Source organism: Haplochromis burtoni, unplaced genomic scaffold, assembly GCF_018398535.1.
Source record: "Haplochromis burtoni strain Fernald_Lab_line unplaced genomic scaffold, NCSU_Asbu1 Contig_440, whole genome shotgun sequence".
NCBI lineage: Eukaryota > Metazoa > Chordata > Actinopteri > Cichliformes > Cichlidae > Haplochromis > Haplochromis burtoni.
The window spans coordinates 42,514-57,049 of record NW_024582801.1 but is presented as its reverse complement, the minus strand read 5'-3'; the positions used below and the strand labels follow the sequence as shown (position 1 = coordinate 57,049).

Here is a 14,536-nt window from a genome sequence, read left to right as displayed (position 1 = left end):
CAACAAAGCATCAATCAGCCACAATATTAAAACATTAACTGGTAGAATAAATAAGATTAATTATGTCGTTATACGGCAGTTTTCCTTTGGGAATCTCTGAGAAAGCTCTACACTGACCCGTCTTTTAATCTTCCCAGACCTAAACCTCTTTGAGTTTTAGGTCTGGGAAGCACAGGCTTGTTCTACACCCTGCAACCCACATCGACCAAAAAATCCCTGCCAAGGTCCTTCGACACCACAAACAGCCCAACAGTGTCTGAAAACCAACTGGTCACAAGTGAGACCCACACAGTAGGTATATCAGTGATAGCCACTACTAAACTTACATAAATAGAGTAGTCATAGTATGTATTCATTCAGCTTGTGACTGCTTCATTACTTTTTTGTTTAATCTATACATTGATGGAAAATGGTAGAAAAAAATAACTCAAAGATATTAATACGGCAAATAACCAATAGAAAAATAAGAAATGCATTGGTGTTCTCGGGGCCCAGAACCAGTCGATTCATTGTTTCAGCACTAGCTCTGCTATTAAATTTCCTTTGGCTTCTCTTCAGCGTGTGTGTGCTGACTTAACACGAGGTCTTATTACTCTAATGGTTCTTACATAACAGTGTCTTTCTGAGTTCTGTCCCTCCCAAAGCAGTTAAACTGCTGAGCCCTTTCTGGACATGTCGTAAAAAAAATGTTTTCAACGTCCTTCATATGCTGCGTGGCAGCTACGTGCGCTTCAGCTCAACTACTTTCTTCTTTGCAGATTAAATTGCATGAAACTCTGGCAACCTGCACGTTGTTTCTCAAGAAACACCAGCACAGCAGATGAAGATGTCCAAATCAAAGCGTGGCAAAAAGCCCAATACAATTAATCCCCCGGCTCTGAAGCATCCGATCGCTTTCCCGTTGAACAAACTGTCATTAAAATGCATTTCTATCACAGTATTAGCTGTCACACTCTGGATGATGCATGGGATCCAATAACCTGTAGTTTAATTTATCAGGAAACCGCTGCATGTGATAGATCAGCACTCAACACTGCACGGCGTGACACCAAAATTAGCCTGGCTGTCACCTTCACTGATCCATCTATCTCTCAAATTAATTCATTTTGAATCTGATTGGGCGAGTGCGATCAATTGAGACAAATACACAGAAAATAGATATAAATAAAAATAAAATCTCATACACGCCTTCTTCTTGACGTCTCTATATAACACTATTACTGCAGAGTGCAATTAACTCAGTGGTGCAGCTTTATGCTTCAGCCTATGAAAAAACGCTCCCAGGTGTAATAATATGAATATTACTGTAATAGCGCAGCTAAAGCACAACGCCCTGCACGATACACCTAAACAAAGAGACTCGCGACGGACGTCAGATACCTCGGGGTGCAGCGATCACACAGCATACTGTCATGTTTAATTAACTAATAAATGTCCAAGTATTAAAACATTCACAGAGCCTCGGGCTGTATTTAAATCTCAGGAGAGTGCGGGGTGTGTTACATTATGGGTGCTTTTTTTGTACATAAAAGAAGAATCCGCTCCGGATGCTGGAGATGTGAACGGGCTTTATGAGCACTGTAATACTGCTGACAGCATCAGCTGAGTAATTGATTAGTGGACTGGGAGACAGTGAAATAGCTCTGCAACTGCTGGACTGACTATCGGGAAATTTTGCAGGGACATTCAAACTGTTTCCTTTACTGTCACTGTGATTTCTGGGTTTTATTCAAAGCGTTCAGAATTTTTTAGGAAAGAATGCCACAAAATTTTGTTGCAAAAACCAATGTCTCTCACTTCCCTCATCTCTTCATGCTTCGTATAGCCCCATGGTCAGGTCAACGTCTCTCTAAAAGTTTGTTTAAAGAGTCTCAGATTCTCAGATTCAGCTGTTCTTTGTGTTTAGCAGTATTAAGCAAATATTCAACTAAAACCAAAAATGGATGTGAAAAACAATGCATACATAACTAAAATACATTTCAATTAAAGAGGAAATATCCTTAATTTTTGGTATTTGTTAGTTTGGCGATATTTGTTATCACAACCTCCCCGATAAGGCTCTGATCAACGAGTTTATTGAGACTCTGGATGTCTGCAAGACTGTGAGTCAACTGCTTTCAAAAAGTTCTGCTTATATTATAATATTTATACTAATTTAACTTAAAGCTTGTCTCTCGCATTGGTCATAAATACAATCATAATTCAAAAGACTCAAACTAACAAAGAATAACTATAATAGCTGTAATGCTCACAACCAGTGCGACCAAATGCAGGTCCACTGAGCTGCTAGCTAATACTGGTCTTGTTATAAAGATTAAAGGAAAAGAAACAAGCCTGCTGAAGGCATCACTTGGAGCATCTTTCACGCTTTTATAGTCTATAAAGCCTGATCGTAAAAATAAAATAAAATAACTGTTAGTTGCAGCCTTAGACTACAGCTCTGCTCTCTTACATACTGAACATATTCTGTATCTATACAATCGCACACACGCAGCAGATATTTTTCTGCTGCCTTCATGCAGTCATCCATCATTCTTTCTAGCAGTGCAGACAAAGGAGCGACAGTGAGCGGAGAGTCCAGACTGGCAGGGAAAGATACCGTCTATCTCTCATTTAGCAAAAACCAGGCAGTTGGGGGGGGGGGGGGGGGGGTGGAGTTTATATTTCTCAACTGACCTTATCAAGCAGCTCTTTGTTCGGGGTCTAATATTTACACTGCAAGAAGACCTAAATGGGTGCCCAGTGCTGTAAAACACACCCTACCCTTGTTTGTCCTTGATCAAAATGAACCACAGTGGAGTGAAGCCTGCATTTATTTAGCCAACAGATGACACTGAGAGAGGAGAACCAGGGAAACAACAAGTCTGCGTCCTCCAGTCTGTCACTGCCTCCTCATGCCAGGCTCCCGCCCACAGTCTCGTCTGCAGAGCCAACCCTGTTAGCTCCGACAGCTGTTATCACAATAACTGAGATAAATCAATAACACAACAGCACGTGCGGGCTTAAACAGATGGACGGGCATACACTGATACAACGCTGGAAGTGTACCTGCATATACTTTACCGATAAACACTTCAGCGGTTGTAAGCCCCTACAAGGATCGGATAATGTATATTGTGAGATTTAATTTCTCCATTAGAAAGATTTAACTGGATTTTAAAAGAATGTGCTTATTTGTAAGCACCACTGTATGTACAAAATACACTTTGCTGTACTAGTACTGCAAGTTAAGAGTTAATCATAAACCTGTTCCTTGAGCCCAAAGGTCTTGTGTGTGAATGTGTGTGTGAATGGGTGGATGACTGGATATGTAAAGCGCTTTGGGGTCCTTAGGGACTAGAAAAGCGCTATATAAATACAGGCCATTTACCATTTGATCTCTAATAAATAAGGATATATTCTAGATACATTATGTATCTTTGGTTGTGATGGAGCCAATATGTGTGCAGGTGCATGCCAGACAAATAGGGAACAACTCCATAGTCATGGTTGTTCCCACCACTATTATGCAATATTATGTATTTTAACCTATAGACAACATGTTAAGTTTAACTTTACAACAACTAACACATACACAGCACTCCTCTCTCTCCTGCCACGCCTCTTCCACTAACCTCTTCTTGATCAGGTCCAGTGCAGAGCCAATGAGACCATCCTTCATCTTATAGATCTTGGCTCCATAGCTAGACAGTTCGGTCCCGTCCAGCAGAAGAGCAGGGCAGCAGCTGGAGGGTCGTTCCCACTTCTCCCTGCTGGGCGGAAAGGGAACTGACCCAGCAGGTTCCAGACTGCTCCTCCTACGCTTGGCACTCCCATCATCCCCTCCTACGTTGCTGGCCTTTTCCTGGGCCGAGCCACCCTGGGGCGGCAGGGGTGAACGTGGAGAGGGCCCCGTGCGGATGGGAGAGTACGTGCTGGTGTCAGAGATGGAGGAGGGAGCGGGAGCTGCAGTGCCGTTAGCGTTCACAGTGTTGAATGTACGTTTCTCTGAGGACGTGATGGCCTCGGGATTTTCTCTCTGCTTTTCGAAATGAGGGTCTGAAAGGATTATCGCACCATCTGATGCTCCTAGGTCTTGCTGGAGGTCAGCTACAGGTTTTTCAGATGGTGTAGCATCCACTGTGGACTCAAGGTTCTGCTTCCTCTCCATCTGCCGCATCCTCTTAAACTCCTCAAAAGTAGGTATATGCAAGCGTCCCAAAGGAGGTCTTCGAGGCTCTAATGTAGAGTCTGATCTGCTTCTGTTACCTGAAATACTGTCTGTTGTGTAGGCTGTCTTAACTGCCTGCTGGGTGGATGGGGCGCTGTGGAGAGCCAGGTTGGGGCTACTATTCTGCCGACGGAGCTGTAAACGCCTCAAGACCTCCTGTTTTATCTCCTCTGGGCTGGTGATGCGCATTGTAGTGGGTGGCCTGGAAACAGGACCTGTTGACTTCCCGTGATGCCCACTGTCCCGTTCCATGGGTACAGCGCACGGGGACACCGTAGGACGCAGTGGGAGGGGCTTCAGAGGCTCAACAGCTGACCTTGCACTCTGAAGGCGGAGTTTCTCTCTTAGGCCCTTCCTCGCATCCCATTCATCCACACCAGTTGGAAACAGCAACTGAGGGAAGAGTGGCAGGTCCTTCCTGGGCAGTCCGGGTCGAGGGTAAAACGCCAGGCTTTCTGGGTTGGGTGCCAGCCCATGGGAGCTGTCGGGAGACCCATCATACCAGTGGCTAGTGGAGGTGTAGCGTAAGATAAACTCACTGTCCACGCTCCTGTAGGGAGCACTGCTGAGCGAGCACAGACCAGAATCTGCCAGAGTGTTCCAGTTTAAGTTCTCCATACTCCTGTAAGGCCTGCTGCCATTGCTTCCAGTATGAATGCAGGCTGCTCCCTGACCTGGCTCCATCCCCAGACCGCCCTGTTGGCCGGAACAGTATCTGAGCCCCAAGTTTGTTACCAAGGTGCTGCTGTTACACCGGGCCATGAGGGGAAAAGGTGGACCATGAAACCCTGGATAGTGAGGGATGCTGGTTCTGTGCCGGGGGAAGGAGGACAGTGGGTCAGGAGACAAGGGGAGGTTGGCGATGCAGGGCTCCACGTCCATGACGAGGTCGAGCGGAGAGGTGCAGCCAGCAGGGGAGCCGGCAGAGGCCGCGACGGAGGAGGTAGAGGGGTAGTCACATGGCGGGGGAGGCTTCACGTCTGGCATGGCTCGGGGCAGAGCGAGCGGCCCTCAGACGTGCAGTGAGCTGGTACAGAGATCCACAGCCTGCAGCAATGAAGACGAGAAAGGACAGAATGTCTTTATTCATGGACTCAAGCAAGAAATTGACAAAATGACTTCACATCTTGGAACATTAGCTCACAGCCTCAAACGTGAATTTCATTACTTTAGATGTTTCCTCTATCATAACACAGCTCAATATTGAAACATTACTCTTCAGTGTAGATTGTAAAATGACCTTTTAGTACAGATCAGTCTTCTTCAGCCACATTGGCGACTACACAGACCACATGTACTGGATGACCACAACTCTGGACACAGAGACAGTGTCTCTGAAGCCTGGTTCGTTCACCAGAGTAATCACATTTATATCATACAAATGGCGTTCTATCTGCCCCCTTGGGATATTTCTTTTTTTCCCTTTCTCTGCGGCAAGAATAATAATAGAGGGATTATTGCCTGGCTTGTCGGCTATTAAAACATGAGATTGAGAGACAGATAGTGGAGGATAGTGAAAAAAAATGAGAGAACCCTAGTAGATGAGACAAAGATGAGACAGATGAAGAGGAAATGAGTGTGATGTTAAGAGAAAGCAGTAAGCTGAGGGGACAGTAATGAAGATAACTGCCTGGCAGTCCACTGGCGGATGGTTCTGCTTTTTTCCTTCAGACTAACCAGACAGTATAGCTGCAGATTAGCAGCCAAGACAGTTGGCAAGATGGCACCGGGTGTACTGTGGCTCTGTCGCTCTCTTTAATGAGTACAAATAGCAAGTTCACCGCCCAATACAAATTCTCATTCTCCATATCTCACATCAGGTCTACATCACAGTGAGTAGCGCAGGGTCATGGCTGTGATTATGACTATGGTTATGAAACAAGGACTCAGAGGGCTCATCCCTGATGCATTATGTGAATAATAAAATCCAAATCATCTCCAGACTCAGATGCTCTCAAATGCTAAAGCACGAACAGGCCGCCACGCTTCTCCGAGGCTTTGCGGTAATAAGTAAATTGCCATTCCTTACATGGTTAGAGGTAAGCAGCCCTGCGATCCGAGTTAATCAGTGGGCGGTTTCCCTCGGATTTTATTTGTTGGCTGCTAATTAGATGAACATGCTCAAAAAAACAGAAAAAAAGCACGAATCTGTTTTTATAAAACGAATCCTTGTAGCAGCAGAGTCTGAAAGACACACATTCACAAAAACATAATCCTTTTATCTTTATCTTGAACAAGGAGGAGACTGGTGATATTTTTATATATTTCATATTAAGAAAACAAGAGTGGAGTGATTGCACTAACAAGTACTGTGATTATCTAAAGCCGGATATATCTGACTTCTCTTTTTGTCTTTTTTTTGTTATGCATTGCACAAGGTCGCATGCTGCTTCTCTACCACGCATGCACAAGTAACACTACATTTTTATTTAATCTCAAATGCACTGTCCTGCTACCTGAACACTTTGGATCCCCATACGTAGATTACTCTGACAATGACAAAAATGTAGGAAAATGTAGTGCAATGTAAGAAAATACTCCTGGTTGAATCACACTCGAGCATGTAAACCTGTGTCCTGCTGGTTTAGGCAACACTTTCTTTTTAAAGGAAATGAAAGTAGATTTGTGCGTTTTAATAATGCAAACATGCAACAGAGAAGGACGAATTGACTAACACTTTGTTGTAGAATAAGAGCAGCTTTTTCTGTTTGTTATATTACTTCATGCGGCTGAGTCATTCTTCGTGATCCGGGGAAATTACATTATTTCAAGTCCATTTTTGTAGGTTTTGCATGTTCTGTTGCTTTACACCGATCAGTATCTTAATGCCTGTGAATCATTTTGATAGTTTTTTGTATATCCTTGATATTTGGCTGACAGGTTCTTGTGCACCACGCCCTCTTTTCATTAATGATCTGATCGTTATTAAGTATGTGCATTCACTACCTACTTGCATCCCAAAGTAAAAGAAATCCAGTATTGTTTTTTTCTTTTTGCAAAATGAACAGATTTATTTCTATAATCAGTTTTAAATCACTACTTGCAAAACTAAGTGATGCCTTAGAGTGACTTCTCTGTTATTCTGCTTAGAAGACACATACAATATGCATGTGCGCAGTTCAGCTGTGAGGGAAAAAAATGCTGAAATCTGAAATTTGGCTTTAAATTAGCTTGAGTGTGAGTGTCTGAATAGCAGGGAGCATCCTGCTCGACATGCCTGTGCCTCTCCTTCTCTCTGTGCCTTTCTCTGGTTGAATTACTGCCAGAGTAAATGCTCTCTGGAGGTCTCGCGCTCTCTGCTCCCTCTGTCACCAAGCTAACTGAGGAATAATTCATCCCCACCATCAGGGAAGTAAATCAGCCACCATGTCCAGCATGCACAGGGGCTGATTTCTCGAGATATGATGGCAGAGCGCACGGAGAGGACAGCTTCAAAATGAGGAAATAAATCAATCAAATGATTGGATTCAGTGTCAGAGTTACTGCATTGCTGAGAACGCTGACAAAAAAATCTCCAATTTAATGAATCAGTTTGTGTATTACTGAGTCCTTCAATTTAAAATTATATGGCCAAAAAGGTCTGTCTATTTCAGGAACATTTGATTTAGTTTTGCATTTCCCAGTTGGAAGTAGGCCAGTCACTTCTAGTCAAATCAAATATTAATGGCATATACATGCAGTCCTGTAAGTTCACCCCATGATTCAATAGCTTGTGGAACCACGTTTAGCAGCGATAACCTGATAAGTTTCTGTATGACTACCTCACATTGTCTGTAGGTGTGTGTGCATCTCACATTGCTGTGGAGGAACTTTGGCCCTCTCTTCTTTTCAGTTCACTGAGTTTTCCATGTATTTGTTTTCTTACAGTCTCACCACAGCACTTCTGCATCGTCCTGCTGCAACCAACTTGGGCCAAGCTTTAGCTGTCAGACAGACGGCCTCACATTTGTTCATGGTTAACTCAAACAATGCAAGGTTGCAAAACAAGCCCAAATCATCACCCCTCCGCCACCATGCTTAACAGTGTGTAAGAGGCATTTGTGCTGACATCCTGTGCTTGAGTTTCTCCAGACTGTGCCTCTTAAAGCATCTCCACTTTGGTCTTGTGTGCCTAAAGGACGTTGTTCCAGACGTCTTGTGGTTTGTTCAGTTGTAGCTTTGCCATGTTCTTTTTAGAGAGAAGAGGTTTTCTCCTGGAAACCCTTCCAAACAAGCCATACTTGAACAGTCTTTTTCTAATTGTAATCTCACGAACTTTAACATCCTAACCCACTTAAATGCTTCATACCGTCACACTGTAATATCAAAACTTCCCTATAAAAACATTCACCATTTGGGAACTCCCTTTCCTGTGTCAAACTGATGTTGCTTCTCTAGTCAGTGCACACCCTGACTGGACCAGAAAGAAATCCAACTGCAAGAAAGGCTTCACCAGCCATCATCGGTGTTAGGTGATAATCCTCTTGTGAATTGGAGTAAATCTTTAAATTCAAGTTTCAGTGCTTCAAACCTGAAAAGAAGAGGCTACTTTAAGACTGGGGGTCCACATATTTTGTTCAGGTATCTAAATAAATCCATGTCCATCTGGTTATTATTCAGACAAAGGTCAGTAGTTTTCAGTCAGTAGTTTTGTCCTATTGAAACACAGAGCAATTATATCACTATTTGACACAAAATGAGTCACTTTATCTTATTTCAGTCGCTTACACAGTTTATCCCTGTATCCTCTTTTACTTAATATAACACAAAACTGTGCGTCTAAACCACTGGTGACACTGAAGGTCTTTAGGTTCCTCCTTCTCTGGCTCTTTTGCTCAGTTAAGCAGCACCCCATTCTGTTGGCACGATTGAAGAAAATCTAGCATAAAACCTTCACTCTGTGAGTTGCAAGATTTTCCAATTAAACATAAAGTGTATGGCAGTAAGTCGCTGCTGTGAAAAGACCACAACTCTATTTGTGCCTATGTGCAAACACATCAGTGTGTTATAGGCGTGTCTTTATTCTGCTGTCAGCACATCTGCTTTTCACTCTGATCGGGCAGAGTTTACCTAACAGTGAGCATCATGTTGCAAGGATCAGTTTTGGAGCGAAATCCTCTTGTTTCAGCCAACAGTTCCTGCTGGCAGCATGCTGTCTGATCTTCTAAACTTACCCCATTTTAATCAACTCTCTATGCTGCTTCCCTCCTCCTACAGGTCATTGGCTCAGATCCCACAGTGCCCAGCTTCCTCTTCTCAGACTCCCCTCAGCACAGCTATCCGTCTGGAGCGTCCAATGAGCCAGACAGACGTGGCCCTGAGCTACAAGTTAACAGAGAGAGAAAAGCAAGAAAAACAGGACATCAATCAATAAGCTGCCATTTCTAAATATAATAATAAACTCTTGGAGTAAAAAAACACGATTGCTCTGCCAGGTGCAGCTATATGTAAGGTCTGCTAGTAAAGGAGAGAAACACAATGGGCATCAGAGACTTCAGGCTTGAATAGCAGATGTATCCTGATACTGTAAAACAAACCGAGTCCTCCTTTTTAGAGTGAATTAGATGTTGAGTCAATTACATAATTAGTGTTCATCTGACAGGAGAGAGCATCCTGAATTACGCACATCACAAGAACATGTGTGTGTTTAATCAGTTAGGGCGTTCATGGACTTCCTCAAAAACACTCTGAGGAGAATATATATATAATGTATAAATATATATTTACAAAAGGACAATTTATACAGTAATTATTTTTCATTAGAAATCACAATTTAACACATTTTTCTGTTAATTTACAATGTTAGGTCCGGACAGCTGGATTTGCCAGCAACATATTGTTATTTTACACTTAAACTACTGTAATCTGCAAAAACAGGTTCTTCCAATAAAAATATATTACATCACTGTGATGGGTGACATATAAGCTTAGCAGTTTAATACTGTCAGCTCTTTGCTTATTATGAGAATGGTATTTTAATGGTCCTGTAATCTCAATAAACAATGTATTATTATAAAATGATTCAAAGTACTGTGAAATAACCCTCATAACACTAAATTAATGACTTCAATTAAGCATTTAACAAACTAACTGAGGAACTGAAGCAGCATAACTTTGCTCAGATAAATTACAGGTGTACTCAAGGAAAATAAGGTAATGTACCGTGTTATTGTGAAAAAGCTTTCTGTCTATATTTTTTTCTCAAATGGGTCAAAATTCAAAAAAGTCAAGCGTATTCACAAAGACGGACATGCAGTTTCGTGCATTGTTATAGCAATTAGTTACAGTGTAGTAAGAGAGGAAACCCATACTGGTTGGACCTACTTTGAAGCCTCAGTGTAAAATTAAACTTTGAAGTTTAAATATCCATTTAGCAAACACAAACGATTAATCAAATTAAATAAGATTATTTAAAATGATCCTGAAATATTGTGGGCCCTTATCAAGAAACACTATTATAATGACATAACAATATATATTAAGAAACAGTCTCAACAGTATCATGTAAATATATTTGAATCTGCACACAACAACATACCAGACAAAGCACCTCAAAGTTTAGTTAACCTTCAGCATCCAGTGTGGAACCACCGTACAACACTTTGCAACTACACCAGCCTCCAGTTGCTTTTCAAGTAATGGGTATTTTTTGAGCAGTAAAGCTAACAATAAAAGCAGTGAAGCAAATGACGTAAATTCCATACATTACTACTACCCAGCAGACATGAACGTAATCTAGGACAACAGGCCAAAAACAACAGAGACTGACCTGATAACACACATCTAAGACTGGGATGAATGAATCTGCAGGCCTGATGCAGAACAAAGTCTAATAAAACAGAAAAAAGCCTCGGCCCACCTTGTGTTAAACCCCAGCTCTTCTGTTTAAACCTCCATCCACCTCCACCATCTTCAACCACATGATTAGAAAATCTACCAGAGACTCATGCAAAGCTCAGGTCACATGATTTCTGACGTTAGCACCCACCCAGTCTCCTTTCCCCCCCTTGCCCCTTGCGGGATGCGGGGAAGTGAAGAGTGCTTTGGCTCCAAAGCTGTGACAAGTGGCTGTCATTTAGAAATGAACCCCACCCCACACTTCCCCTCCTCCATCCCAGGAGTGCTGGATGATTGGCAGGGACTTGGGTAGATCCGCCCTTTTTTCCTTTTTTCTCCCACTCCCCCTCTACACAGGCTCCTGGTCCTCCCGGCAAATATGATGCAGCTTTTTCATTCACATTTTGTTTGTCCCCAGATGTGGAGATTTCAAACAGATTTGAATGCTTAGAATTAAGCTCAGTACTGCGAAACAGTGGGTGACACATACTCCCTCTCTCGTTGCCTTTTTGCTCATGGAATAACCCTGCTCTGACAATCCCACTGAAACCGATAGGCTTTACAGAAAGGGAATGAGAAATTGGTTATCGCCACTGACTGAAGTGACCCATTTATTTATTTCTTTTTTCTGTCTTTATCCAGCGAGCATTTAAATCACTGAGCCAATTCCCTGCTGTTCCAGCCCGTTTCATTCATCCTCTCCTCATGGGTGCTTCTGAACCTCCTAAACTATGCAGAAGTGTTTCTGAGCAGACAGAGTAGGCTGTCTTATTACTCATCTCTCTTTCTTTGTGTGTGTGTGCGTATGTGTCTGAATGATGAAGGCTGGATGTCTTTCAGATCCTGTGCGGTAGTAGAAGAGGTGATAATAATGTGCTCGTGGTTTTTGACACCTCCTAGTGTTCCCTACAAACATGCAGACTGTGCCTGTCTATCTCATCCAGATCTGTGTGCAGGTGTGTATTTATGTGTGTGTGTCCATCTTTGTGTGTTTATTTATATATGTGTGTGCCTGTCTGGCAACCTCTCAGCTTGACACTAATTCACACACCTCAGTGCTCACATTTCCTGAAAATGCCATGAGTTCATCACAAAACAGATACATTAAAGGATGTAAACATATTCTGGTTGCTGTCATGTTTTCAGGAATCAGAACCATCTTGATTCAAAAAAAGGGAAAACAGGATCCCTGCTGCTGACAAGAGTGATCTATTTTAAAAAACACAACAATAAAAGTTTATCCAGCACAAGACAACACAAATATTAGCTTAAATTACCACAGGAGCATTGCAGAGGCAAAGCACACAGTCTGCACCTGAGTCTTTTATTTTGAAAACTGGCTGTATTCACTGTGCAGTTTCTTATCTTATTCCGTGCCCTCCTCATCTGCTCTGTACAATCTAATGCAACTTCTGCCAAAAATTTGAGTTACATTGTTAGTCATATAATTTATACCACACAGAGCAGGGTGCCACATTTGGTGGGATTCCAAGCATTGTCCTAAGCAGATGTGATTGGTCTCCAGTGACCACATTGAAGCCCGAACTAAACACAACCCTGCCCGGTGTATTCCAGTAATTTGCCAATGGTTTTTAAAAAACATTAAAGATGTAGCTAAATGTAGCTAACAAAACTGGTTTAAAATCTACAATGATTTTGTCACATGTGCCTCTAATGCATCATAACACAATAAAACACTTCCTGTCAGTAATTAAGGCCTCATTTTGACTGAATTAGAATAATAAGCAGTTAGCACTGAATCTGTGACTAGATTTTTCAGGGTTTAAATATAATACACTGCAGCAGGCGTCCTAAAAACTCTTTGCTTACAGACCTGTACTGCTAGTAGGGCGATAGCTCAGACTCCAGCATAATTAGCTTTTCATTCTTGCAAACCTTATCCACAAGATGCAAGAAATTCTGCCATCAAAAATCAGGCAGCTACAGATTTGACATTTTGGGGAGTCTGGCAGCTCCCTTTTTTACTCTTTGTGCCTTTGCTATGTTCCACACCAATAGGCAAAAACACTAGAGCACTATAGGTCCCTCATGTGCCACTAAGACAGCACTGACCCATCGGGGCATTCACTAGGGCGCGGCCTGTATCTGGCACCGGGACGTTGGCACCAGATCCTTTGGGTCCCGTGGTTTGCCGGATGGAGCCTTCCTTAGATTGTGCTTGTTCCAGTAGATCCTACAAATGCTCGATTGGATTGTAATTGGGGAAGTCTGGAAGCCAGGTCAGTGCGTTAGATCTTTTGTCAAGCTGTTCCTGGGAAATGTCCAGTGCACTGTCCTGCTGGGCTGAGGAGGTCCACTGACGTTGGGGAGAGCCTCATCAAATAAGGGCAAATGCTTCATCTCCAACAGTCTTTAGGCAGATTGTGCTTAGATTTTCAAAGTAGCTTCCACATGAATGCCAGCAGTTAAGGTTTCCTAAAACAATATTGTGTTGTAACGAGATGATCAGAGTTTTACATGTCAGTGGTTTTAATATTGTGGCTGACTTGGTGTAGAATTAATATATACTGTTATTCTAGGTTTATAAGCAAAGTAGTGGGTCATAAAAGCGTCATAAAAGCTATAATATATATTGTAGTCCAATATAATACCAATGCCCAGCCTTTAGAAATCAGGAGTTTCTAATGATATCAACAAAATCTACACATTCCAAGCATGCTAAAATAATTTAGGGTAATGGTGCTGCTGCTGTCATGGATTTAATTACCTAACTTTGAAACTTAAGGCATTAAGAAAATTTACTTAAATTTGTTATTCAGAAACGGAAGTTACATCAAGATCCTGACGTCCTGATGGTGTCTAAAAAAACTATGAAAAGATTCCCTCAAGCCTTCTGTGAGGTGGTCGAGCTGACTGGGAAAACAATATTTAAACACCCTTAAACCTGACACGGCATGAAAAGGTTTACCTGCTGCCAAAGTGTGCTGCGTCTCAGCAGGTGTCTGAATCAGAAGGTCTGTGCTGTGTGAAATGAAGGCAAGCCAACGTTAGCACAGCTGGAAAGCGCTGCAGGAAGGCACCGCAGGAGAGTGACAGACTTGCCAGAGCGCACAGCGAGGCCAAGCGAGGGCACACGGTGAGACAAATGGAGACTGATAAATTCAACTTTTTCCGATTACCTCTGTGCGCACTGGCCAAACTGGTTTCAAAACTTCAAAATTAGGCTTTTTGACAGTCACCTAAGGAGCAGAATGTGAAAATCTGGAAGATGCTTTTGAAAAACAGCGACTTAAATCAGCTCAGTCATTGCTGGATGCGCTGTGGCAGTAAACTTCTGAAGACAACTTTCACAGTCAATTAGATCTGTTTGTGTTTGTTGTCCTTTACGCTGCGCTTCACATCAGCTGTGGCGCTGAGTCAAGACACTGCACAAAGATTGTTTTGACAAAGTAAAAAAAAACGTTGTGCACAAAACGATAAAAAAAACAGACAAAGCCAGATTCAAATATATCTTCATGTCTTCTAAGCCAAGCCAGCGCAGCGCCTTAG

The 14,536-nt window shown here is 42.4% G+C and overlaps 1 protein-coding gene across 1 annotated transcript in view; it reads right to left on the bottom strand.

Annotated features, from left to right (window-relative positions):
* si:dkey-91i10.2 (uncharacterized protein LOC555224 homolog) overlaps positions 1–14,536 on the bottom strand; it is a 59,468-nt gene that overhangs the window by 12,845 nt on the left and 32,087 nt on the right. Inside the window, exons 2-3 of the mRNA XM_005944990.3 lie at positions 9,364–9,511; positions 3,615–5,257 (exon numbers count right to left, since the gene is read on the bottom strand). Of these exons, the coding sequence (XP_005945052.1) occupies positions 3,615–5,197 (1,583 nt within the window). The 5' untranslated portion in view covers positions 5,198–5,257; positions 9,364–9,511. The remainder of the gene's footprint in view (positions 1–3,614; positions 5,258–9,363; positions 9,512–14,536) is intronic.